The 26,988-nt window shown below is 49.1% G+C and overlaps 1 protein-coding gene across 2 annotated transcripts in view; it reads left to right on the top strand.

Annotated features, from left to right (window-relative positions):
- il16 (interleukin 16) overlaps positions 1-26,988 on the top strand; it is a 131,471-nt gene that overhangs the window by 59,179 nt on the left and 45,304 nt on the right. For both annotated transcript variants that reach the window (XM_080214246.1, XM_080214245.1), the window contains 4 exons: positions 10,145-10,218; positions 10,314-10,533; positions 16,933-17,050; positions 25,846-25,978. In XM_080214246.1, coding sequence (XP_080070372.1) covers positions 10,145-10,218; positions 10,314-10,533; positions 16,933-17,050; positions 25,846-25,978 — 545 coding nt within the window. The remainder of the gene's footprint in view (positions 1-10,144; positions 10,219-10,313; positions 10,534-16,932; positions 17,051-25,845; positions 25,979-26,988) is intronic.

The raw sequence follows: 26,988 nt of genomic DNA, 5'->3' as shown, positions 1-26,988 counted from the left end.
TTGTGGAAAATAATTCATTGCAAACGGCTGCCTTTTAATTACGGAAAATGGTTAAAAAAAAATTGGAGGCAGGTGCTGGGGAGTAGGTACAGAGGAGATGTCAGGGGTAAGTTTTTCACTCAGAGGGTGGTGAGTGAGTGGAATCGGCTGCCGTCAGTGGTGGCGGAGGCAAATTCGATAGGGTCTTTCAAGAGACTTCTGGATGAGTACATGAGATTTAATAGGATTGAGGGTTACAGGTAAGCCTAGTAGGGAGGGATATCATTAGCACAACTTGTGGGCTGAAGGGCCTGTTTGTGCTGCAGTTTTTCTATGTTCTATGAATCAATTATTTTAGTGATAAGCAAGAATCATCCAATTAGGTAATGAAGATTACACACACACACACACACACACACACACACACACACACACACACACACACACACACACACACACACACACACACACACACACACTGTTTGGTTTGGAGTGGGCACAGTAAGAAACACCAGGTTAAAGTCCAACAGGTTTATTTGGAATCACCAGCTTTCGGAGCGCTGCTCCGTTATCAGGTGAATGGCCTTTCTTCTGTGCCCACCCAGTTCAATGCCAGCATCTCCACATTACGGATTGAGATGGCCTTCCCAGGAATCGACACCACCAGTACCCAGAGTTGGGAACCCAACTTGTATCCGTCACTCACGGTGAGGGCGCTTTGGGATATTTGGGACTGCTCTTGTGCCAGCATTGAGGGGTCGGAGTAGGGGGGGGGCGGTTGGCATGAGTGATGGGTCATGGAGTGAGGCAGTGATGGATAACAGGAGTGGGGGGGCAGGGTGGTGAGTCAGGGGGCAATGTGATGGGTCGGGGGCAGTGTGATGGGTCGGGGGGGCAGTGTGATGGGTCGGGGGGGCAGTGTGATGGGTCAGAGGGCAGTGTGATGGGTCAGAGGGTAGTGTGATGGGTCAGAGGGCAGTGTGATGGGTCAGAGGGCAGTGTGATGGGTCAGAGGGTAGTGTGATGGGTCAGAGGGTAGTGTGATGGGTTGGGGGGGCAGTGTGATGGGTCGGGGGGCAGTGTGATGGGTCAGAGGGCAGTGTGATGGGTCAGAGGGCAGTGTGATGGGTCGGGGGGCAGTGTGATGGGTCGGGGGGGCAGTGTGATGGGTCGGGGGGCAGTGTGATGGGTCAGAGGGCAGTGTGATGGGTCGGGGGGCAGTGTGATGGGTCAGAGGGCAGTGTGATGGGTCGGGGGGCAGTGTGATGGGTCGGGGGGCAGTGTGATGGGTCAGAGGGCAGTGTGATGGGTCAGAGGGCAGTGTGATGGGTCGGGGGGCAGTGTGATGGGTCGGGGGGCAGTGTGATGGGTCGGGGGGCAGTGTGATGGGTCAGAGGGCAGTGTGATGGGTCAGAGGGCAGTGTGATGGGTCGGGGGGGCAGTGTGATGGGTCGGGGGGCAGTGTGATGGGTCAGAGGGCAGTGTGATGGGTCAGAGGGCAGTGTGATGGGTCGGGGGGCAGTGTGATGGGTCGGGGGGGCAGTGTGATGGGTCAGAGGGCAGTGTGATGGGTCGGGGGGCAGTGTGATGGGTCGGGGGGGCAGTGTGATGGGTCGGGGGGGCAGTGTGATGGGTCGGGGGGCAGTGTGATGGGTCAGAGGGCAGTGTGATGGGTCAGAGGGCAGTGTGATGGGTCGGGGGGCAGTGTGATGGGTCGGGGGGCAGTGTGATGGGTCAGAGGGCAGTGTGATGGGTCAGAGGGCAGTGTGATGGGTCGGGGGGGCAGTGTGATGGGTCGGGGGGCAGTGTGATGGGTCAGAGGGCAGTGTGATGGGTCAGAGGGCAGTGTGATGGGTCGGGGGGCAGTGTGATGGGTCGGGGGGCAGTGTGATGGGTCAGAGGGCAGTGTGATGGGTCAGAGGGCAGTGTGATGGGTCGGGGGGGCAGTGTGATGGGTCGGGGGGCAGTGTGATGGGTCAGAGGGCAGTGTGATGGGTCAGAGGGCAGTGTGATGGGTCAGAGGGCAGTGTGATGGGTCGGGGGGCAGTGTGATGGGTCGGGGGGGCAGTGTGATGGGTCAGAGGGCAGTGTGATGGGTCAGAGGGCAGTGTGATGGGTCGGGGGGCAGTGTGATGGGTCGGGGGGGCAGTGTGATGGGTCAGAGGGCAGTGTGATGGGTCGGGGGGCAGTGTGACGGTTCAGGGGGGCAGTGTGATGGGTCGAGGGGCAGTGTGATGGGTCAGAGGGCAGTGTGACGGGTCAGAGGGCAGTGTGACGGGCTGGGGGTCAGTGTGACGGGCTGGGGGTCAGTGTGACGGGCTGGGGGTCAGTGTGATGGGTCGGGGGGGCAGTGTGATGGGTTGGGGGGCAGTGTGATGGGTTGGGGGGCAGTGTGATGGGTCGAGGGGCAGTGTGATGGGTTGGGGGGCAGTGTGATGGGTTGGGGGGCAGTGTGACGGGCTGGGGGGCAGTGTGATGGGTTGGGGGGCAGTGTGATGGGTCGGGGGGGCAGTGTGATGGGTCAGAGGGCAGTGTGATGGGTCGGGGGGCAGTGTGATGGGTCAGAGGGCAGTGTGATGGGTCGGGGGGCAGTGTGATGGGTCAGAGGGCAGTGTGATGGGTCGGGGGGCAGTGTGATGGGTCAGAGGGCAGTGTGACGGGTCAGAGGGCAGAGTGACGGGCTGGGGGTCAGTGTGACGGGCTGGGGGTCAGTGTGACGGGCTGGGGGTCAGTGTGACGGGCTGGGGGTCAGTGTGATGGGTCGGGGGGGCAGTGTGACGGGCTGGGGGTCAGTGTGATGGGTCAGGGGGCAGTGTGATGGGTCGTGGGGCAGTGTGATGGGTCGGGGGGCAGTGTGACGGGCTGGGGGTCAGTGTGATGGGTCAGAGGGCAGTGTGATGGGTCAGAGGGCAGTGTGATGGGTCGGGGGGCAGTGTGATGGGTCGGGGGGGCAGTGTGATGGGTCAGAGGGCAGTGTGATGGGTCGGGGGGCAGTGTGATGGGTCGGGGGGGCAGTGTGACGGGCTGGGGGTCAGTGTGACGGGCTGGGGGTCAGTGTGACGGTTTGGGGGGAGATAATAGGAATTGAATTGAATAAAATATTTTGAAAGTCCAGCGATGACCATGATCATTGTGCATTGATGTTAAAACCCATCTGGTTCACTAATGCCCTTTCGGGGAGGAAATCTGCTGTACTTACCCGGCCTGGCCTACATGTGACTCCAGAGCCACAGCAATGTGATTGGTCTGAAATGGCTGAGTTAGCCACTCAGTTGTGTCCAACCATTAAAATGAGAAAACAAAATGCGATGATACTGGGCAGACCACCCGTTAATCCCAGCTTTGTCATCCCTGCTGGAGAGAGCTGTCTCACAGACTGACAGAGTCTTTCTCACAGAATCATACCTTACAGATAATGTCCCAGAGCCCAACCCCACTATTCCTGGATATGTCCTGTCCCACCAGCAGGACAGACCCAGCAGCGAGTGGCACAGTGGGATACAGCGGGGAAGCAGTTGCCCTGGGAGACCTCAACATTGATTCTGGACCCCATGAAGTCTCATGGTATCTGGTTACATGGACAAGGAAACCTTCTGCTGATTAGTATGAACCTTTGTCCCTCAGCTGATGAATCAGTACTCCTCCACAGAACACCACTTGGGGGAAGCACTGAGGGTGGCTAGGACACTCTGGGTCAGGGACTTCAATATCCATCACCAAGACTGGCTCAGCAGCACAGGCCGAACTGGCCAACACTAAAAGAGACAGAATCATAGAACCCTACAGTGCAGAAAGAGGCCCTTCGGCCCATCGAGTCTGCACCGAACACAATCCCACCCAGGCCCTACCCCCACATCCCTACATTTTGTACCCACTAATCCCTCTAACCTACACATCCCTGGACACTAAGGGGCAATTTCTTAGCATGGCCAATCAACCTAACCCGCACATCTTTGGACTGTGGGAGGAAACCGGAGTACCGGAGGAAACCCACGCAGACATGAGGAGAATGTGCAAACTCCACATGGACAGTGACCCGAGCAGGGAATCGAACCCAGGACCCTGGAACTGTGAAGCAGCAGTGCTAACTACTGTGCTACCGTGCCGGGCAGTACGGTAGCACAGCGGTAGATAGTGGTGAGGGAACCAACAAGTGGATAAAACATATCTGATCTCATTCTTGCCAATCTGCCTGCTCAGGTGCATCAGTCCATAACAGTGTCAGTAGGAGTGTGACCTCTGCACAGAATTTGAGGAGAGAAATCCTCATCTTCACCTTGACAATACCCTCCATCCTGTTGTGTGGCACCACCACCATGATAGGTTTCAAACAGATCGAGCAACTCGAGACAGGGCATTTATGAGGGGCTGTAGGCCATCAACAGCAGGGTTGCACTCCACCACAGTCTGTAACCTCATGTCCCAGCATATCCCCCACCCTACCATTACCATCAAACCAGGGGATCAACACTGGCTCAGTGAAGAGTGCAAGAGCAACACCAGGCACACCTAAAAACAAGGTGTCAACCTGGTGAAGATACAACACAGGACTGACTACCTGCATGCCAAACCTCATAATCAGCAAACGATAGACAGAACTGAACGATCCCGTAACCAATGGATCAGGTCTAAACTCTGCAATCCTGCCACATCCAGTCACGAATGGACAATTAAACAACTCACTGGGGGAGGAGGCTTCACAAATATCCCCCATCCTCAGTGATGGAGGAGCCCAGAACGTCAGTGCAAAAATACTCCCTAAGTATTCACAACAATCTTCAGTCAGAAGAGTCAAGTGGAGGATCGATCTCGGTCTCTTCCGGAAGTTTCCAGTGTCACAGATGTCAGTCTCCAGCCAATTCGATTCATTCTATGTGAATTCAAGGATTGGCTGGAGGTACTGGATACAGCAGAAGCTATGAGCTCTGACAATGTTCCGGCAATAGTACTTGTGTTCCAGAACTTGCTGCTCCCCTAGCCAAGCTGTTGCAGTACAGATACAACACTGGCATCTACTCAGCAATGTGAAAGGTTGCCCAGGTATGTCCTGTACACAAAAAACAGGATAGATCCAACCCAGCCAATTATTATCCCATCAGTCTACTCTCGATCATTGGTGAAGTGATGAAAGGGGTTATCGACAGTGCTATCAAGCGACATTTATTTGATTTATTATTGTTACATGTATTGATATACAGTGAAAGATATTGTTTCTTGCACGCTATACAGACAAAGCATACCGTTTTCATAGAATATACAGAGGAGAAGGAAAGGAGAGGGTGAAAAATGTAGTGTTACAGTCATAGCTAGGGTGTAAAGAAAGATCACCTTAATGTATGGTAAGTCCAAACAAAAGTCTGACGGCAGCAGGGAAGAAGCCGTTCTTGAGTCAGTTAGTACGTGACTTCAGACTTTTGTATCTTTTTTCCAACGGAAGGAGGTGGAAGAGAGAATGTCCAGGGTGCGTGGGGCCCTTAATTATGGTTGCTTTGCTGAGGCAGCGGGAAGTGTAGACAGAGTTGATGGATGGGAGGCTGGTTTACCTGATGGATTGGGCTACATTCACGACATTTTGTAGTTCCGTGCAGCCTTGGGCAGAGCAGGAGCCCATACCAGGCTGTGCTACAGCCAGAAAGAATGCTTTCTACGGCGCATGGAATGAGTTACAATTAAAATGCCACTCAGAACATACGCTGGCGAGCCAACTGGTTGGCTGCGAATTGTGTATTGCTGAGATCTGTTAACTGCATCGCTGGCTCAGAACACAGCTTGTACCGAGAACTAATGGTAGTGATTTTCACCTTCTCAATACTCAATTTGAGGCACATTTCTGCTAATCTGAAGCTGGGTGCCTGAGAGGCTGCGAAACTGCCCTGCTGCACTCTGCAAACTGCCCAGTAGCATTGTGTCACGTTTTGGCTGGCTCATCTGAAAGTGTCGGGAACTTGAAGCACCCGGAAATTCTTGCATTTCTCTGGGTCCCTTCGAGGCAGTACTGTGCTTTTTTCTCAGCAGGCCTGCGATAACACCATGTGGGAAGTGTCAACTGGCACATTTATTAGCAGCTTGAGCTGTAAGTACTGCCTTCAAACAGAGAAGCCAATGAGGCGAGATGTTTTCAGATGTGCCATTCGAAACTTCTTAGAATTATAGAATCCCTACAGTGCAGAAGGAGGCCATTCAGACCATTGAACCTGCACCGACTCTCCGACAGAGCATCCCACCCAGGCCCTATCCCCGTAACCCCATGTATTTACCCCCCCCCCAATCTACCCGTCCTTGAACACTGAAAGGCAATTTAGCACGACCAATTCATCTAAGCTACGCACCTTTGGACTTTGGGAGGAAACCAGAGCCCCCGAAGGAAACCCACGCAGACACGGGGAGAATGTGTAAACCCCACACAGACAGTGGCCCAAGCTGGGAATCGAACCTGAGTCCCTGTCGCTGTGGGGCAGCAGTGCTAACCACCCCTGCCCTCCTCTGTGTTATGGTGAAACGGCAATTACCCTGAGGTTGAGGATGTCTGAAAACATATTCATATTATCAAAAAAAATGTACTTGCACTGATATAGCGTCAGGACAGCTGGAAGTTGCTTCAATAAAGTAGTTTTGAAGTGTTGTCACTGTGGAATGAAGGGAAACACAGAATCAATTTGTGCAAAAAGAAACTCGCACACACAGCAATGAAATAAACAGAGGATTTACAACGAGGTGTTACATTTCAGTTGGATTTAGCTCACGCGGTTTAAAACTGCTTGAGATCTGGAGATGAGGGGGGTCACTGGTCAGGAGGAGATCTGGATTGAGGCTGAGACAGATGGACCTCACTGAGAAAAAGGAGCAAATCCACATGTTTCTCAACCGGAAACCACGGATGAACAGAGATATCCACTTGCTGAAGTCTAGGCTTGAGGCATTTAAGTCAGTTGACCCTAACTTATAGAGGAAAGTCAGATATGATCTATTTGATCCATCAAAGATGCCAAAAGACAGTACCAGAGCAAGCTAGAGTCCCGGGCGAGCCACATGGACCCCCGCCAACTATGGCAAGGTCTGCAAGACATAACTGGCTACAAAATGAAGGCATGTAAAATCGCCAGCTCCAACGCACCCCTCCCCAGTGAGCTCAACACATTCTAAGCCTGTTTTGAGCAAGAGGTCAATGAGACTACGCCTTGCATCCTGGAAGCCTCGGATGAACCTGTATCCAAGGTCACCATTGCAGACGTCAGAGCAGCCTTTTTGAAAGTCAACCCACGGAAAGCGACTGGCCCGGATGGGATACCCGGACAAGCACTCAGATCCTGTGCGGACCAGCTGGCGGGGGTATTCGCAGACATCTTCAACCTCTCTTTACATTGATCTAAGGTCCTTATCTACATCACACCAAGGTGACCATCATCCTGTTACCAAAGAAAAGCCAAGCAGTGGGCCTTAATGACTATCATCTGGTGGCTCTGACATCCATCATTATGAAGTGCTTCAAAAGATTAGTCATGGCCCGAATCAGTTCCAGCCTCCCAGATTGCCTGGATTCACTACAGTTTGCTTACCGCCACAACAGGTCCATAGCAGACACCATCTCCCTGGCCCTGCACTCAACCCTGGAACACCTAGATAACAAGAACACCTATGTCAGACTCCTATTAATGGGCTACAGCTCAGCCTTTAACACCATTATTCCATAGAACCCTACAGTGCAGAAAGAGGCCCTTCGGCCCATCGAGTCTGCACTGAACACAATCCCACCCAGGCCCTACTCCCATATCCCTACATATTATACCCACTAATCCCTCTAACCTACTCATCCCTGGACACTAAGGGGCAATTTCTTAGCATGCGCCAATCAACCTAACCCACACATCTTTGGACTATGGGAGGAAACTGGAGTACCCGGAGGAAACCCACGCAGACACGAGGGGAATGTGCAAACTCCACACAGACAGTGACCTGAGCCAGGAATCGAACCCAGGACCCTGGAGCTGTGAAGCAGCAGTGTTAACCAATGTGCTGCTGTGCCACCCACGTTCCTATGAGACTCATCTCCAAACTTTGTGGCCCGGGACTCTGCTCCTCCCTCTGTGACTGGGTCCTGAACTTCCTATCCCACAGACTGCAGTCAGTAAATATAGATAACAACACCTCCCCCACGATCATCCTCAACACCGGAGCTCCACAAGGCTGTGTCCTCAGCCCCTGACGATACCCTGGGTACACCTTTGACTGGGTGGCCAAATTCCCCTCCAACTCAATTTTCAAGTTTGCTGATGACACCACCGTAGCGAGTCAGATCTCAAACAATGATGAGATGGAGTATAGGAAAGAGACAAAGAATCTGGTGAACTGGTGCAACGACAATAATCTCTCCCTCGATGTCAAAAAAACAAAGGACATAATCATCAACTTCAGGAAGCGTAGTGGAGGACATGCCCCTGTCTACATCAATGCGGATGAAGTAGAAATGGTTGAGAGCTTCAGGTTTTTAGGTGTTCAGATCATCAACAACCTGTCTGGTCCCTCCAAGTGGACACAATAGTTAAGAAAGCTCACCAATAACTCTACTTTCTCAGGAGACTAAGGAAATTTGGCATGTCTGCTACAACTCTCAACTTCTACAGATGCACCATAGAAAGCATTGTTCCCGGTGGTACAGCTTGGTGTGGCTCCTGCTCTGTCCAAGACTGCAATAAAGTAGAAAAGATCGTGAATGAAGCCCAGTCCATCACGCAAATCAGCCTCCTATCCATTGACACCATCTACACTTCCCGCCGCTTCAGAAAAGCAGCCAGCATAATTAAGGACCCCACACAGTGCAGACATTCTCTCTTCCATCTTCTTCCATCGGGAAAAAGATACAAAAGTCTGAGGTCACATACCAACTGACTCAAGAAGTTTCTTCACTACTACCATCGAGACCCACCTCGCATTAAGTTGATCTTTCTCTACATCCCAGCTATGATTGAAACACTACATTCTGCACGCTCTCCTTCCCTTCTCTATGAACAGCATGCTTTGTCTGTATAGTGCGCAAGAAATAATACTTTTCACGATATTCTAATACATGTGACAATAATAAATCAATAAATAAATGAAATGTGGCCTGACACCTGCTTAGGCAATGCAAGCTGTTTGTTACAGAACCTACCCAGCAAAGTACTCGCTCAAGTCCATTTCCATGAAATCCAAACCAATGTCACACAGAGTCCATGGCGGATTCGCAATTCAATCTTCAGTTCACTGCCCAAGTGACAAAGGGGAAAATTAACCCCACAGTTCCTTGGGGAAACGAACTATTAACAATTTCAGCAGCCTGGGTTCAGGGGCATGGTTGTGATTTCTTAGCTGCTAAGGGATCTGTGTTGACCCTGTTCTGTTCCTTTAAGATCATTGGTTAGAGAGCGGCCTGCAAATGGAGACATTCCATGATGATCACAAAGTAGTTGTTGAGGCAGGTTCCTGCAGATTGGTGGATTCTTGGAAATGCACAGATCTGAGTGATTAGAAAGATCAGGTTCAGAAAGACTTGCTGCCTCTCTTTCTCTTTGTAGCATTGACACTTTGGGATGTATAGTGTGTGTTTGACACTTCTTTCCTCTGAAACAATTATTCTAAAGTTGATGTTTTCTCTTATTCATTCGTGGGACATGGGTGTCGCTGGCTAGGCCAGCCTTTATTGCCCACCCCTAGTTGCCCTTGAGAAGGTGGTGGTGAGCTGCCTTCTTGAATCGCTGCAGTCCATGTTCTGTGGGTTGACCCACAAATGCCATTAGGGAGGGAATTCCAGGATTTTGACCCAGCGACTGCGAAGGAACGGCGATATATTTCCAAGTCAGGATGGTGAGTGGCTTGGAGGGGAACTTGCTGGTGGTGGTGTTCCCAGGTATCTGCTGCCCTTGTCCTTCTAGATGGAAGTGGTCATGGGTTTGGAAGGTGCTGTCTAAGGATCTTTGGTGAATTGCTGCAGTGCATCTTGTAGATGATACACACTACTGCTACCGAGCGTCGGTGGTGGAGGGAGTGAGTGCTTGTAGATGTGGTGCCAATCAAGCGGGGCTGCTTTGTCCTTTGATGGTGTTGAGTTTCTTGAGTGTTAGTAATAAAGATGCTTGACTGTTGAATATACAGAGAGTCAAATTAATTCTGCCAATCTCTTATTCTGTAGGAGATGAAATACTTGAGGTGAATGGAGTGTCGATGAATGACTTAACCCATGACGAAGCAATACAAATATTTAAGGTTGGTTTCTCTGTTGGGCAGTGAGAAATTTTAGCCTGCTCATTTACCAGGTCTAAAAAAAAACAAACCTGATATCATTTTGTTTTCTAATGCAGCAAGTGAAGAAAGGTGTGCTGACATTAACAGTCCGGACGTGTTTCAGGGGACACGGTCCTGGCCAGTCAGCCGTGTTCCTGAGCCGCTCTTGGTCGACCAGCTCAAGCGGTCACTTTAACCGGGGCAGCTGTTCAAGTTCGGAGCTGGATAACATGCTCTTCCTCCAAAAGCCACCCCATCCCAATGACAGAATCATCATGGAAGTCACCTTGTTCAAGGGTAAGAAAACAACATCAATTCTCAGCCCATCTCACCTGGGACCACTGGCTGCCCAGTGGTGGGTTCCAGTTTGTGATGAATGGGAAAACTCAATGCCAGAAATCCGGATGGCAACAGGAAAATGTGCCCAGATTATCAACATCCAAAGATGTATGGGTTAGGTTGATTGGCCACGCTAAGTTGCTCCTTAGTGTCAGGGGGTTTAACAGGTTACATGAGGTTACAGGAATAGGGACTGGGTGGGATTATTGTCTGTGCAGGCTCGATAGACCGAATGGCCTCCTTCTGTACTGTAAGGATTCTATGATCATGCAAAAGCCAACATGCACATGAAAGGTTATTATTTATTAATTAATTAGTCACAAGTAGGCTTACACTAACACTGCAATGAAGTTACTGTGAAAATCCCCTTGTTGCCACACTCTGGCACCTATTGCGAGGGAGAGTACCTGAGGGAGAATTTAACATAGACAATCTACCTAACCCGCACATTTTTGGATTGTGGGAGGAAAGCAGAGCATCCGGAGGAAACCCACAGCAGACATGGGGAGAACATGCAGACTCCACGGAGACAGTGGCCCAAGCTGAGAATCGAACCTGGATCCCTGGTGCTGTGAGGCAGCAGTGCTAACCACTGTGCCACTCCAAGCACCCTTACTACCTGATCTATACCGGTGCCCACATGATGCCAGCTCTGTACCTCACAGTTGATGCATACGTCTCTCTGAAATGGTCCAACAAATCATTCTGAGGACACACAATCGCTCAGAAAGTTCAAGGAGAATGCTTACCTTTCTCATGGCGATTAGGAATGAACAGATTTGCCCAGAATGGAGAGCAAATTAAAATTCTGCTCAGTCTGTTTGTACCTATATTTAATTTCTCCTCTTGTCTGCACATGCTAATGGATAAACCATTCTTCATGTGACACCCTCATTTTGTCAAGAACACACCTTCACTTCAAGGAGGGTATTAGCAGAATTTACCCATCTAATAATAGTGTGCAGCAGTTACACTGCAAGAATATTCCTTAAAGACACAAATCATTTAAAAGCATGTATAAATCTCTGGATATATAATCATAGATCATAGAACCCTACAGTGCAGAAAGAGGCCCTTCGGCCCATCGAGACTGCACCGAACACAATCCCACCTAGGCCCTACCCCCATATCCTTACATATTATACCGACTAATCCCTCTAACCTACGCATCCCTGGATACTAAGGGGCAATTTCTTAGCATGGCCAACCAACCTAACCCGCACATCTTTGGACTGTGGGAGGAAACCGGAGCACCCGGAGGAAACCCACACAGACACGAGGAGAATGTGCAAACTCCACACAGACAGTGACCTGGGCCGGGAATCAAACCCAGGACCCTGGAGCTGTGAAGCAGCAGTGCTAACCACTGTGCTACTGTGCCACCCCCAAAAATAATATACATACTGCCTTAGAAATGTAGATTTAGGGCGGATTGTTTTGGCATGCCCACCTGAGACTCGGAGAACGACATTCTCCATTGGCCCCGGGCGGGATCGTACGAACCTCAGGGGGACATGCTGGCAAAATACCACCCATAGGCGCCATAGGACCATGCCATGTGTCACTTCACTGGAAATGAGGCAGTCAACCCTGCAGGTTAGGTGGATTGGCCATGCCAAATTGTCCCTTAGATGTGTAGGTTAGGGGGATTAGCAGGGTGAATATATGGGGTTATGGGAATGGATTCTGGGGGGATGATGGGGGGGGTTAGCATGGGTAAGAAGCTTAATTGAAGAATCAGTGCTGACTCGATGGGCTGAATGGCCTCCTTCTGCAATGATTCTGTGACTGTATTTGAATACTACTTGGCAAGAAATCACATGGGTATGCTGAGGTCAGGAAAGGTGCTATATAGGTGCAAGTTCTTTTCTTTCCCTATCCCTCTACAGAAGTCATCCAACCAGGGATTCAGCAAATGTTAAAAAATAATCAGCTGCAGTTTTAGAAATGATGAACCGTGTAAGGGGTCATAGAGAGTTACATGGTGTAAACAGGCCCTTCAGCCCAACTTGTCCATGCCGCCTAGTTTTTACCATTAAGCTAGTCCCAATTGCCCGTGTTTGGCCCATATCCCTCTACACCCATCTTACCCTATAACTGTCTGGGTGCTTTTTAAAAGAAAAAAGTGTCCCGCCTCTACTACTACCTCTGGCAGTTTGTTCCAGACACGCATCACCCTCTGTGTGAAAAAATTGCCCCTCTGGACCCTTTTGTATCTCTCCCCTCTCACCTTAAACTTAAGCCCTCCAAGTTTGGACTCCCCTACCTTTGAGAAAAGATATTGACTATCTAGCTGATCTATGCCCCTCATTATTTTATAGACCTTTACAAGATCACCCCTAAGTCTCCTAAACTCCAGGGAAAAAATTCCCAGTCTATCCAGCCTCTCCTTATAACTCAAACCATCATGTCCCGGTAACATCCTGATAAATCCAGCTGCAGACTCCTCTTTACCATCACTGCTCGCTCTTGACTGTGAGGTTTTATAAAGGACAAACGTACACAGACTCAGCCACAGACTTGTTTATTTACAGAAAAACCCTCCTAATGCCCTAAGTCAAGAGCTCAAAAGCAATGTAATGGCTGGTTAGGCTGAGTTATTCTGGATTCCCGTAAACAGACATAAACTATGAGCTATTAATAAAAGCTTCCATTGATAAACCACCGGAAAAGCTGCCCCCCCCCACCCACCCTGAGTCCAAAACCTTACTCCATTCAACCCAAACCCCCTCAGGATTTAGTTGTTACCCTTAAATTATCCTTAAATTTCAGCCCCACCCCCCCAGTAATCCCTGATAATTTACAACCCCCACCGTACGGTTGGACCTTCCGGTGTGAGCTGTAGATCCTGACCCTCCCTAGTGTCTACAGCCCCAAACCTTCCGGCCAATATCACCTCCATTCGGCTGAAAACATGATCCCCGACACGGCTGGTCTTGTCCGCTGCTGTAAGTGGGGCCTGAGTCAGGGTGACCCACCCTCCTTCCGAACGCAGTGCCAATCCCCTTTCTATCACAAATCTTACTGAAAATATAATTGAGATGTCCTGTTTGGAAGAGCAGTGCTTAGCACCCTTTGAATATCTTTAGTCTGATTCCTGCCTTGGTTCAGACAAACTCATTCCTCTGTGACTGAAACATTGGATCCCATTCAGGTGAGGTGTCCCTGGCTCCCAGATTGATGTGTACGTGAGAAAGTCCATTTCTCCTTAGCTGCTGTTGGTGTTGTTTAAATGATGGATGTTATCCAGGGCCATCAGCTACAACATTCTCCCAAATCCTTTAATGGGTTGTTTGATGCCGACTGGTGTCTTTGCGATGATAACATCCCAGTGTCTCCACACAGAATGGGTTTGGTTTGGATAGTGACAAGCTTCGAAGATTAACCTCTGACTGTATAGCCTGCCCCTGTGGGCTAAGGGCTGGCCTGTTTATTTGCTGTGTTTATATTCATGGATTTTGGAGTTTTGTATTTAGTAAAAGTCTAGTTATGAGAGAATCCAATCCCAAAACCGATACGAAATGGTTAGACGTCACAGAAAACATCATAGAATCCTTACAGCACTGGAGAAGGCCATTCAGCCCATTGTGTCTGCACTAGCTCTCTGAAGGAGTAATTTATCTAAAGCCTCATCCTCGCCTACTTCCCACACCCCTACACCTTCTTCCTTTTCAGATGACAATCCAATTCGCTCTTGAATGCCTTGACTGAAGTGGTCTCCACCATACTCTCGGGCAGTGCCTTCCATGCCCTAACCATGCGCTGTGTGAAAAAGCTCCTCCTCAGATCACCGTTGCTTCCTTTGCCGATTTTCTTAAATCTGTTCTCTCGAGTTCTTGATCCTCTCCCCGCCTGGGGATAGTTTCACCCTATCTACTCTGTCCAGATTCCTCCTGATTTTGAACAAATCTCCTCTCAGCCTTCTCTCCTCCAAGACAAACACTCCCAATGTCTCCAATCTATCTCTGTAACTGAAGTTTCTCAACACTGGAAACACTCTCATGAATCTTTTCTGCGCCCTCACTGATGCCTTCATATCTTTCCTTAAGTGCAGCACCTAGAACTGAACACAATACTCCAGATGAGGCTGAACTAGTATTGTGTTTAAGTTTAACATAACCGCCTTGCTCTTGGACTCTATGCCCCTGTTGATAAAGCCCAGGGTGGCACAGTAGCACAGTGGTTAGCATTGCTGCCTCACAGCCTCACCCAAAGGGTGGTGAATCTCTGGAATTCTCTGTCCGTTGAAGTGGTGGAGGCTACCTGTCGAGGAAATTCCTAGCTCAGAATAACTCAGGCAGAGACGTTCAGAGTCAGGTGTCAGGAGAGTTTATTGTCGTGATATCACGGAGAGTACACCTCAGTCAACACCGAGAGAACTCTGAATTTTTGAACAAACCCGCGCTATTTTTATACAGTGAAATAAACAACTCTGCAAGCAGGTTACAATGCTCCCTATTATCCTTACTATCTCTATTACCCCTTTAATCATTGTCCCATGAATTAAAACTATGGTCCTAGGACTTATCTATAGTGTCCTTGGTCTAAATCATCCTACAGTCCCTGTCCCTTGTGATTTACCGTAACTAGATAGAGAAGAAGAATGGTGGTTTATTTTTCTATCCTCCTAAAGGCAGATGGCCCGTTATCTGGCCTTTAGACCTTGAGTGTCTGCTAGGCCCTGTTTTTCTAACCCTGCCTGCTTCAGCTAGTTTCTTGATTTTCAGTATAATGGCGAGTATATAGTGAATCATTAACCCTTTAGCTACTGCTGCAGCTTTAGCCCCTACCATAGCAAGTCCGTTTAAAACAGACTTACTTTTCTATGCAACCTAATTGCTTATATGAATCTAATTTCTTCTACACTACCTCGCTGAGTATATTTAAGTCACGGGTAGATAGGTTTCTGATAGACAAGGGAATTAAGGGTTATGGGGAAAGAGCGGGAAAGTGGAACTGATCCACTTCAGATCAGCCATGATCTTATTGAATGGCGGGGCAGGCTCGAAGGGCTAGATGGCCTACTCCTGCTCCTATTTCTTATGTTCTTATGTTCTTACAGTGCCAAGGACCCAGATTCAATTCCAGCCTCAGGTCAGTGTCTGTGTGGAGTCTGGACGTTCTCCCCGTGTATGTGTGGGTTTCCTCTGGGTGCGTCAGTTTCCTCCCGCAGACCAAAGATGTACAGATTAGGTAGATTGACCATGGTAAACTGACACTAGTGTCAAGGGGATTGGCAGGGTAAATATATGGGGTTACCGGAATAGGCCTGGGTGTGATTGTGGTCGGTGCAGACCTGATGGGCCAAATGGCCTCCTTCTGCACTGTAGGGATTCTATGAATGTATGCTTTTTAACCACTCTCTCAACTTCACTGATTTAAGCACAGACATACCCAGATGGCTGTGCTCTTGCATCTCCTTTTAGAATTGTACTCTTTATTTAATATGCCAACACTAACACAGGAGAACTCCCGCTCCAAACCTTCCCCCAGCTTGTAAAACATCCACTAACCACAACTCTCACATTCCTGTCACTCAGCCATGCTGCTGCTGCCCCTTTTATTTCATGAGTTATAACTTTGCTCACAAGACTGTTATGTGGCACTGATTCAAATGCCTTCTGGAAATCTACGTACACTACACTTACAGGATGATCCCCATTCACCCTCTCTGTCACCTCATCAAAAAGCGTCACCAAGCTGATGGAACATAATTTGCCCTTAACAAATCCATGCTGGCTTTCCTTACTTAACCTGCATTTGCCCAAATAACTATTAATTTTGTTAGTAGTAAACCTCCTGGCATGGACAGAGTGGACAATCAGAGGCACTTTCCTGGGGTAGAAAAGTCAAGAACTCGGGGATAGAGGTTTAAGGTGCGTGGGGAAAAGTTTAGAGGAGGTGTGCGAGGCAAGGTTTTTTACAGAGAGGGTGGTGAATGTCTGGAACGCGCTGCCCGGGGTGGGGGTGGGAGCGGGTACAATAGTGGCATTTAAGAGGCAACTAGATGAATACATGAATAGGATAGGAATGGAAGGATATGGATTCCGTTAAGTGCATACGGCTTAAGTTTAGGCAGACATCATGATTGGTGCAGGCTTGGAGGGCCAAAGGGTCTGACCTTGTGCCGTACAGTTCTTTGTTCTTCGATATGAAGATTTAAATTATAAGTTCCAATCAGACTCAAAACATTTTCCTCTTTCCACAGACCTGCTGAGGCTTTCCAGCGTTTTCTGTTCTTAGTTTCTTGTTGGCTGAAATCAAATCCACTTTGTAGAGCGGGAACCAGGATTTGTTGCAATTGCCGATTGTGGGATGTGTCGCCTCGAATGACACTTGTGTTTCTTTGTTTCCCAGAGGACGGTGTTGGTTTAGGAATTGGATTGTGCAGCGTGTGCAAACCCCTCCAGCCTTCCGATATTTACATCCACACTCTCTCTCCGGGATCCGTGGCACATCTCGATGGGAGACTCCGGTAAGGGTGGAAGCACAACGCGTACATTTTCCGGGCATTCTTACCCCTGACACAAGGGTCTCATTTAGCAGGAGCAGTGATTGGACAGGGAGGTGTGGGGTTCCAAGTGGCTAATTGCAACGCTGCTGCTCTTTGGTTGAACCAGTGAACATTCTGATCATTTTACCCAGTTCTCCAATTGGCCTCACTAACTACAAGAATTAAAGAAAGATTCATGGAGCAAGTTTCACAAGTTCAAGGCATGAATAAGTGTCTTACAGCCCACAAGGTCTTTTTTCGGATAGTTGCTCTAGGAATTAAAGAAACCAATTTGTGCACAGCATGATCCCAGAGGGAGAATTACTTGACCATATTTTTTCTTGCTTTTGGTGGAGGGATAAATATTGATCAGGATACTGGGAATTACTGTTGGGCAGCATGGTTGCACACTGATTAGCACTGATGCCTCACAGTGCCAGAGGACCCAGGGTTCGATTCCCGGCTTGGATCACTGTCTGTGCAGAGTTTGCACATTCTCCCCGTGTCTGCGTGGGTTTCCTCTGAGTGCTCCGGTTTCCTCCCACAGTCCGAAAAATGTGCTGGTTAGGTGCATTGGCCGTGCTAAATTCTCCCTCAGTGTATTTGAACAGGCGTCAGAGTGTGGCGACTGGGGGATTTTCACTTCATTGCGGCGTTAATGTAAGCCAACTTTTATCTAATAAATAAACTTTAACTTTACTCCCTTACCCTTCAAAACAGTTCCATGGGAACTATCCTGCCTCCCTGAGGAAGCGGGGGGGGTTGGTTCTCAGTTTAAATTGTCTTCTGAACGATGACATCTCTGACACTACAGCACTTCCACAGTACTGTGCTGGAGCGTCATAGAATCGTACAATCCCTACAGTGTAGAAGAGGCCATTTGGCCCATCAAGTCGCACTAACTCTCTGACAGAGTATCTTACCCAGGCCCTCTCCCCAGCCCTATACCTGTAACCCCACACACTTAACATGGCCAATCCATTAACCTACACACAGCTTTGGAATGTGGGAGGAAACCCACATAGACACAAGGAGAACCTGCAAACTCCACACGGACAGTCACTCAAGGCCAGAATTGAACCTAGGTCCGTGGTGCTGCGAGACCTGGGTGCTAACCACTGTGCCATGGTGCCGTCCAGTCTTAGCCTCAGATTTTGTGCTTGGGGCTTAAGTTCACAACCTCTGACCCAGAGGCAAGAGTGTTACCCAATGTCACTTTAATGCGCTGGAGGGAAGATAGCACCTAAATCTTTACTCTATTGAATGTGAAATATCTTCAGAAAGAAATACTTGGAACGTAGATGATTTATTTGGTGACAGAATGGTTTACTGTATGATCGTGTGCCCTCCATGTAGGGCAGGAAGCACATCGCAAAAATCATAGCAGGCAATCTGCGATCTTCTTTTAATGAGGTGAACAAACTTGGCCACAGGATCCTCCCCCCATGTTCGTTGCTGCCCATGGGAATGCTGGTTGTGGTTTAGATGAAAGCTAATTGTAAAATGCCCGATGTAACTCAATGAACCTTTCTGGAAGCTTAAGTGGACCACAGTTAATGAAACACAAGGAATAACGCCACGGAATCACACGCGTACAGTCGCTAATCTCCCCATACTGCCTCACCGTGGAAAAGGAGGGAAACACTAAACAGAAACTGGAGGATGTTAGGGAAGGCATGGAGGACTTGGTTCACTAGGGGCACATTGTAGGTCGCAGGGGAGGTTGTAAGGTGGAGGGCTTTAAAGCAGGAATTGTAGAGATTGAGCGGAGTGGCCCACCATTAGTGTTGGGATGGAGAAAGGATGGAGTTGGGGAGGCACAGATGAGCAGGATGTATCGTCTGGGACACTGGATTGGGGAACGTTGCAATATCCTTTGTGAGATAAGCAGTGGAACCACATATAAACAAGGGTGAAGGATAACTGTGATGGATAGTATAAATTTGCTCTCTTACTGTAAATAATCAGTATTTATTGTACGGAAAGATGTGTCTTTCCTCACCCTAGGAGTGCGTTTCCCAGTTGAATAATTCAAGAGCTTTTGTGATTTTAGAAAGAAAGAGGATCACTTTTGTCACACCATTACCCCAAATTAATGCAGTACATTACACACACACACACACACACACACACACACACACACACACACACACACACACACACACACACACACACACACACACAGAAACTAACATAGAAACTAGAAGCAGGAGTAGGTCACTGCTTGGCCATTCATTTTGGTCACGGCTTATCATCAAATTCAATATTCTGATGCTCTTCTCACCCATATTCCTTTAGTCCCTGGAGTTGTATCTAATTTCTTCTTGAAATCAGATAATGTTTTGGCCTCAAATACTTTCTGTGGTAGTAAATGCACCCTCTGGGCGAAGAAATTTCTCCTCACCTCAGTTGGAAAGGGTTTTTCCTTTATCCTCAAACTGTGACCCCTACTTCTGGAGTCCCCAGCATTGGGAAGATCCCCTCTCACTCTTCTGAACTCCAGTGAATATAATCCTAGCTGACTTAGTCTCGCCTCATATGACAGACCTGCCATCCCAGGAATCAGCCTGATAATGTTCTCAAAAAATTCCACTGTGTTAGTCAAACATGACCTGCCCTTCATGAACCCAAGCTGCATCTTCCCAATGGGACAATTTATATCCAGATGTCTCACTATTTCTTCCTTGATGATAGATTCAAGCGTTTTCCCTACTCCAGAAGTTAAGCTAACCGGCCTATAGTTACCTGCCATTTGTCTATTTCCTTTTTTAAACAGTGGCGTCACATTTGCTGTTTTCCAATCTGCGGGAACCACCCCAGAGTCAGGGGGAGGAGGGTCTCTGTGCGGGGGGAGATGGGGTCTCTGTGGGGGAGGAGGGTCTCTGTGCAGGGGAGGTGGGAGCTGAGATCTCTGTGCGGACTGGGGGGGGTGGGAACTGAATCTCTGTGCGGGGGAGCCGAGGTCTCTGTGCAGAGGGAGACGGGGCCTTGGTGTGGGGAGTGAGGGTCTCCGTGAGGGGGAGGGAATGTCTCTGTAAGGGGAAGGGTCTGTGTGTGACGGCGGAGGAAGAGTCTCTGTGAGTTCGGCGGAAGGGTTTGTCCAAGGGCGAAGGGAGAGTTTCTGTGAGGGCGGAGGGGGGGTCTCTGTGAGGGCAGAGGGGGGGTCTCTGTGAGGGCGGAGGGGGGGTCTCTGTGAGGGTCGAGTGAGGATCTCTCTGAGGGCGCGGGAGGGTTTTTGTGAGGGCCAAGGGAGGGTCTCTGTGAGGGTGGAGGGACTACCTATCTGAGTTAGTCAGTAGGCTGACTGATCTGCATTATTGCGGCTGTGCTGAGGATTGGTGAGGAAGGAATCTTTAGCAACAGGAACTCAGAGCAGAGCAAGCCTTGTAAAATTGGCCTTCTTCCATTTTTGAGCAGATTAAACAAAGTGGATGAAATGAATCTCCTGATTGAATGCTCTCTGGCCTAGTGTGGAATGTACGGTGATTTGGCCCTCACCCTGGGCAGGCTCGGGAGACGGGAGAAGGCTGTCAGGAGGAGGGCCACACTCTCTGGGCCTTCATTTCTTTATCCAACAGAATGTTTGCTCATGATTTTTAGATCTTTCATTCCTGAGAGAAACTCATTCCAGTGGGTGACCGATCCCAGTGAGTGACAGATCCCAGTGTGCAACAGATCCCAGTGAGCGACCGATCCCAGCATGCGACCGATCCCAGTGAGCGACAGATCCCAGCGTGCGACAGATCCCAGCGTGCGACAGATCCCAGCGTGCGACAGATCCCAGTGAGTGACAGATCCCAGTGAGTGACAGATCCAAGTGGGTGACCGATCCCAGTGAGCGACAGATCCCAGTGTGCGACAGATCCCAGTGTGCGACAGATCCCAGTGAGCGACAGATCCCAGTGTGCGACAGATCCCAGTGAGCGACAGATCCCAGTGAGCGACAGATCCCAGTGTGCGACAGATCCCAGTGAGCGACGGATCCCAGTGTGCGACGGATCCCAGTGAGCGACGGATCCCAGTGTGCGACGGATCCCAGCGAGCGACGGATCCCAGCGAGCGACAGATCCCAGCGTGCGACGGATCCCAGCGTGCGACGGATCCCAGCGTGCGACGGATCCCAGCGTGCGACGGATCCCAGTGTGCGATGGATCCCAGTGAGTGACAGATCCCAGCGTGCGATGGATCCCAGTGTGCGACAGATCCCAGTGTGCGACAGATCCCAGTGTGCGACAGATCCCAGTGAGTGACAGATCCCGGTGAGTGACAGATCCGAGTGGGTGACCGATCCCAATGAGGGATAGATTCCCCTCAGTGTCAGTGCTCCCCTCAGCAAATTGATCTGGGGGCGTTGATGATCTGTTGACGGTGAATTTGATTGGGTGGCCTGTCATAGGCCAGCTGCGTGACTCACTCTGCACATCTACTCCAAACACCTCACGACCAAAGCATTATTTTTGATGTGAGATCATTATTATACAGTCCAACGGAGCAGCTAAATTGTACACAGCAAGATCCCACGAGTGATGGTGTTGGCTGAAGGAAGAGATGCTGTCCAAGACAATGGAAGAACTCCCAGCTCCTCTTTAGCGAGTGTGGTTTGATCTTTCACATCCATTGCAGCAGGAAGGTTAAAGCCTCGGCCTTCTGATCTTCAACACGCCTCGGGCTGTGCTGCACTCCCTCAGCACTGCAGGGCCGGCCCAGCTGAAACACTCGCTTGATAACAAACTGATAATGTTAGACACCGAGGGTAGGGTGAGATCACCGAGACAACTCAATTCTCTTGCAGCAGAAAGGTCCACCTTCTTACCCTTTGACTGGAATTAATGGGGGGTAAAGGTCTCAGAATGAGATCAGTGGCCGTACCCCACCCTGTCGCAATTGGTTTAGCTCCATTTTGAAAGTGGCTCCTGTCCAAAGCACCTGCCTCATTCAGGTGATAGACCACTGGCAGTCTGGAAAATGATGAAGCAAATGGTCAGGCATGGCCAGGGACTGCACTGAGCTCCTGCAACCAATTCCACTGGCGATTCCACTCAAGAAGCTCTGCGTTGAATGACTTTGTCTGGACCATTCCAGCTTCTGGCATGGTCACATAGTGGTTAGCACTGCTGCTTCACAGCTCCAGGGACCTGGGTTCGATTCCTGGCTCGAGTCACTGCCTGTGTGGAGTTTGCACATTCTCCTCGTGTCTGCGTGGGTTTCCTCCGGGTGCTCCGGATTCCTCCCACAGTCCAAAGATGTGTGGGTTAGGTTGATTGACCATGCCCCTTAGTGTCCTGAGATGCGTAGGCTAGAGGGATTAGCAGGTAAAATGTATGGAGGTAGGGCCTGGGTGGGATAGTGGTTGGTGCAGACTCGATGGGCCAAATGGCCTCTTTCTGCACTTGTAGGGTTTCTATGATTCGCTGATTCTCTCAGGGCCATCTGAGTCACTGCTGCATGGGTCACCCTCTCTTTGCAAGTACCCTCTCCTGATGCATACCTTCGTTGGCCTTTGCCTTGGTCTGATCTCAATGTGGCGGTGAACCGAATCCTGAAAACTCCCCTGTCAGATTGAAATGAGAATGGAACTGCAAACGAGTCCCAACAAGTGGCTGCCTGAACAACACGTTCCACTAGTTTAATTCAAATAGGGGCCTGGGCTGCACTGATCATACTGCCCACTACTTCATTCTGGACTATCGTGCCTTAGTGACTATTGCCCGGTGGCTCTGACATCCATCATTATAAAATGCTTCGGAAGGTTAGTCGTGGCACTAATCAACTCTGGCCTCCTGGATTGCCTGGATCTACTACAGGTGGCCTACCATCACAACAGATCCACAACAGATGCCATCTCCCTGGCCCTGCACTCAACCCTGGAACATCTAGATAACAAAGACACCTATTTATGTTAGCCTCCTATTTATCGACTACAGCTCAGCCTTCAACACCATCATTCCTACGAGACTTAGCCCCAAACTTCATGGCCTGGGCCTCGGCTGTTCCCTCCACCACTGGATCCTGAACTTCCTAACCCACAGACCACAATCAGTAAGGATAGGCAACAACACCTCCTCCACAATCATCCTCAGCACCGGTGCCCCACAAGGCTGTGTCCTACTACACTCCTTATACACCTATACCTGTGAGGCCAAATTCCCCTCCAACTCAATTTTCAAGTTTGCTGATGACACCACCAAGATGGGCTGGCTCTCAAACAATAACGAGATGGAGTACAGGAAAGAGATAGAGAATCTGGTGAACTGGTATGACAACAATAATCTCTCCCTCAATGTTAACAAAACAAAGGAGATAGCCATTGACTTCAGGAAGCGTAAAGGAGAACATGCCCCTGTCTACATCAATAGGGATGAAGTAGAAATGGTCGAAAGCTTCAAGTTTTTAGGTGTCCAGATCACCAACAACCCCTGTCGACACTATAGTTAAGAAAGCCCACCAACGCCTCTACTTTCTCAGAAGACTGAGGAAATTTGTTATGTCCATTATGATTCTCACCAATATTGGTACGTCCACCATGACTTGCAGCATAGAAAGCATTCTTTCTGGTTGTATCACAGCTTGGTATGGCTCCTGCTCTGCCCATCACCGCAAAAAACTACAAAGGCTGAATGAAGCCCAGTCCATCACTCAAACCAGCCTCCCACCTACTGACACTGTCTACACTTTCTGCTGCCTTGGAAAAGCAGCCAGCATAATTAAAGACCCTATGCATCTCTGACATTCTCTCTTCCACCTTCTTTCCTGAGGACACGTACCAAACGATTCAAGAACAACTTCTTCCCTGCTGCCGTTAGACTTTTGAATTAAGCTGATCTTTCCCTTCACTCTAGCTATGACTGCAACACCATGTTCTGCACCCTATCCTCTCCTTCTCCCCTATCTATTCTACGAACGGTATGCCTTGTCTGTATAGTGCGCAAGAAACAATACTTTTCACTATATCCCAATACGTGACAATAACCAATCAATTAATATCTCTGAAGTTTATTTTTTATTAGTCACAAGTAGGCTCATATTAACAGTGCAATGGAGTTACTGTGAAAATCCCCCAGTTGCCACACTCCAGCGCCTATTTGGGTACACTGCGATCCTTTCAGGGTATTTTTCAGAGTGTGCTCTGTAGGAAAACAGCGAGGCTGTCTTGAACATTCTGTCTGTCACAGTGGATGTGAGATTGGAACACAGCTTAGTTCATGATTTCTTGATAAAAATAGATACTATCTTGAACAATATGCAATATATAATGTATATAATATTATCACATGGGGACACCAATCTGGACGTTCCCCTTCAAGACGTCCACCATCCTGATTTGGGAAAATATCGGCTGTTTCTTCGCTGGGTCAAAATCCTGGAACTCCCTCCCCAATCGTACTGTGGGTATACCTACACCAGGTGGACTGCAGTGGTTCAAGGCGGCTCACCACCATCTTCTCCAGGGCGATTAGGGATGGGCAATGAATACTGGCCTAGCCAGCGATGCCTACGTTCTGGAAAGAACAATAACTTACATTGATATAGTGCAGTTACCGTAATGAAACATCCCAGGTTGTTTCACAGGAGCTTTATAAAACTAAACACGATACTAAACTCTATTCTGAAACATTAGCTCAGGTGACCAAAACCGTGGTTAAAGAGGTAAATTTTAAGGAGCGTCCAAAAGGAGGAACTCCACTCGATAGGTAGAGAGGCAGAGAGGTTTAGACCAGAAGGCCATAAGACATAGGAGTAAAATTAGGCCACTTGGTCTATTGAGTCTGATCCGCTATTCAATCATGGTTGACATTTTTCTCATCTTCATTCTCCTGCCTTTTCCCCATAACCCCTGATCCCCTTATTAATCAAGATCTTATCTATCTCTATCTTAAGGATGGTCAATGACCTGGCCTGCACAGCCCTCTGAGCCAAAGAGTCCCTCAGATTCACCACTCTCTGGCTGAAGGAATTCCTCCTCATCTCTGTTTTAGGGAGGGAATTCCGGATCTTGGGGCTGAGACAGCTGAAGGCATGGCTGCCAATTGTGGACCAGAATTTGAGGAAGTCCCAGAGGGTTTGTGGGGCTGGTGGAGATTCCAGAGATGGGGAGGGCCAACTCCATGGTGGGACTGAAAAGTGAATTCTAAAGTCAAGACTTTGTTTAACCGGGAGTCAGTGGAGGTTAGTGAGCACTGAGGTAAAAGAGGAGTGGGAACAGAGAGAAGCAAATATGTGCTAGTCAGCAAAACCATTCAGACTTGGGCGCTCTGCCCTTTGATCTTTTGTTAATTCCTCCTCACCATTGTTCTGGGATCTTCCTCTAGCCTCCCCCCATTCTCTGACTAAAACGTAATTGGTTCCCAGGCCTCTGAGCATGTTGGCCTGGGTCAGGGACACACATGAGCAGACAGGGACAAAAGTTCCAATCCTTGACCAGCTTGGGGGCATGGCGGGGGGAGGGGGAGATCCAGTTAGGGGCCAATAATATTTTGGTTAGAGGGGGTGAAGGTTGAGATTCAAGGCTCCTGCTCCTTAGAGGATGAAGTTGGGGCTTGAATGCTCTTTTCCCTCTCAGGCCAGCAGTCTTAGAGTGACGCTCGCTGCTCTTGGAGAGCACAGCCTGTTGAGAGCAATGGAGCAGGTCAATGTATTGCCCTCCCTGCACCTCTCTCGACACTCAGCAGCTCGATTAGCTGGCTGGACATTTCACCAATTCGACCTTCGATTTATGCAAATATATCCTTCAGTTAAACATGTGAAATGTTACATTTTTATTTTATCTTTTATTGTAGGTGTGGTGATCAGATTCTAAAAATTAACACAACAGATGTCCACAATCTGACCCTGAATGAAGTTTACGCCCTCCTGCAACATTGCAAGTCAGGCCCTAACGATCTGGTGATCAGCCGTCACCCCGATCCCCTGGTAAGACAACAAGGAAGATGGATTTAATTCAGGTGATGCCATGAAAACAAAGGGAGCTGTTTGAATGCAATCTTCTGGTTGGGAATCTGGTGGGACTGGGAGCAATGTTCCTCCCTATCCTCTCCCCATTGAACTTATGATGTGGAGATGCCAGCATTGGACTGGGGTGGGCACAGTAAGAAGTCTCACAACACCAGGTTAAAGTCCAACAGGTTTATTTGGAATCACAAACTTCTGGAGCACTGCTCCTTCCTCAGGTGAGTCACCTGATGAAGGAGCAGTGCACCGAAAGCTTGTGATTTCAAATAAACCTGTTGGAGTTTAACCTGGTGTTGTGAGACTTCTCACTGTGCCCATTGAACCCAAAGGAGTAACACCAGGCTGAGTATCAAACCAATGCTGCACCCAGTCCCAGGGGGATCTAGAATCAAAGAATCCTACAGTGCAGAGGAGGCCATTTGGCCCATCGAGTCTGCACCAACCACAATCCCACCCAGGCCTTATCCCCACAACTCCAGGCAGTTACCCTAGCTAGTCCCCAACACAACGGGGCAATTGGGCATGACCAATCTACCTAACTGCACACCTTTGGACTATGGGAGAAAACCAGAGGAAACCCATACAGTCACGGGAAGGATGTGTAAACTCCACACAGACAGTGTAAGTGACCCAAGCCGGGAATCGAACCCCGGTCCCTGGTGCTGCGAGGCAGCATTTCTAACCACTGTGCCACCTCACTCAGCAAGTCAGCTGAACATTAACCGGGTGTTTGCTTATCACAACTTACATTTAGTTACAAATTTAATGTCACAGAATGTCAACTTTTCACAAACTGGCGTTGAAGAAAATCGATGCTGACCCAAAAAAAGATAGGTGGGGTGGGGTAGGGGGGTGGGCATGTGTGTGGGAAGGGGAGGCAGTTGAGAAGTGGGGGGGGGGAAACAGGTGAGAGAGTGTTGGAGCCTTGGCTGAAGGAATAGCTTCTATAAAGGTGCAGAGAGAGGTTGAGT

The sequence above is a fragment of the Carcharhinus amblyrhynchos genome, chromosome 28 (genome assembly GCF_965287045.1).
Source record: "Carcharhinus amblyrhynchos chromosome 28, sCarAmb.v2.hapA, whole genome shotgun sequence".
Taxonomy (NCBI): Eukaryota; Metazoa; Chordata; class Chondrichthyes; order Carcharhiniformes; family Carcharhinidae; genus Carcharhinus; species Carcharhinus amblyrhynchos.
The sequence above is the reverse complement of the archived record's forward strand: the minus strand, read 5'-3'. Positions and strand labels throughout refer to the sequence as shown.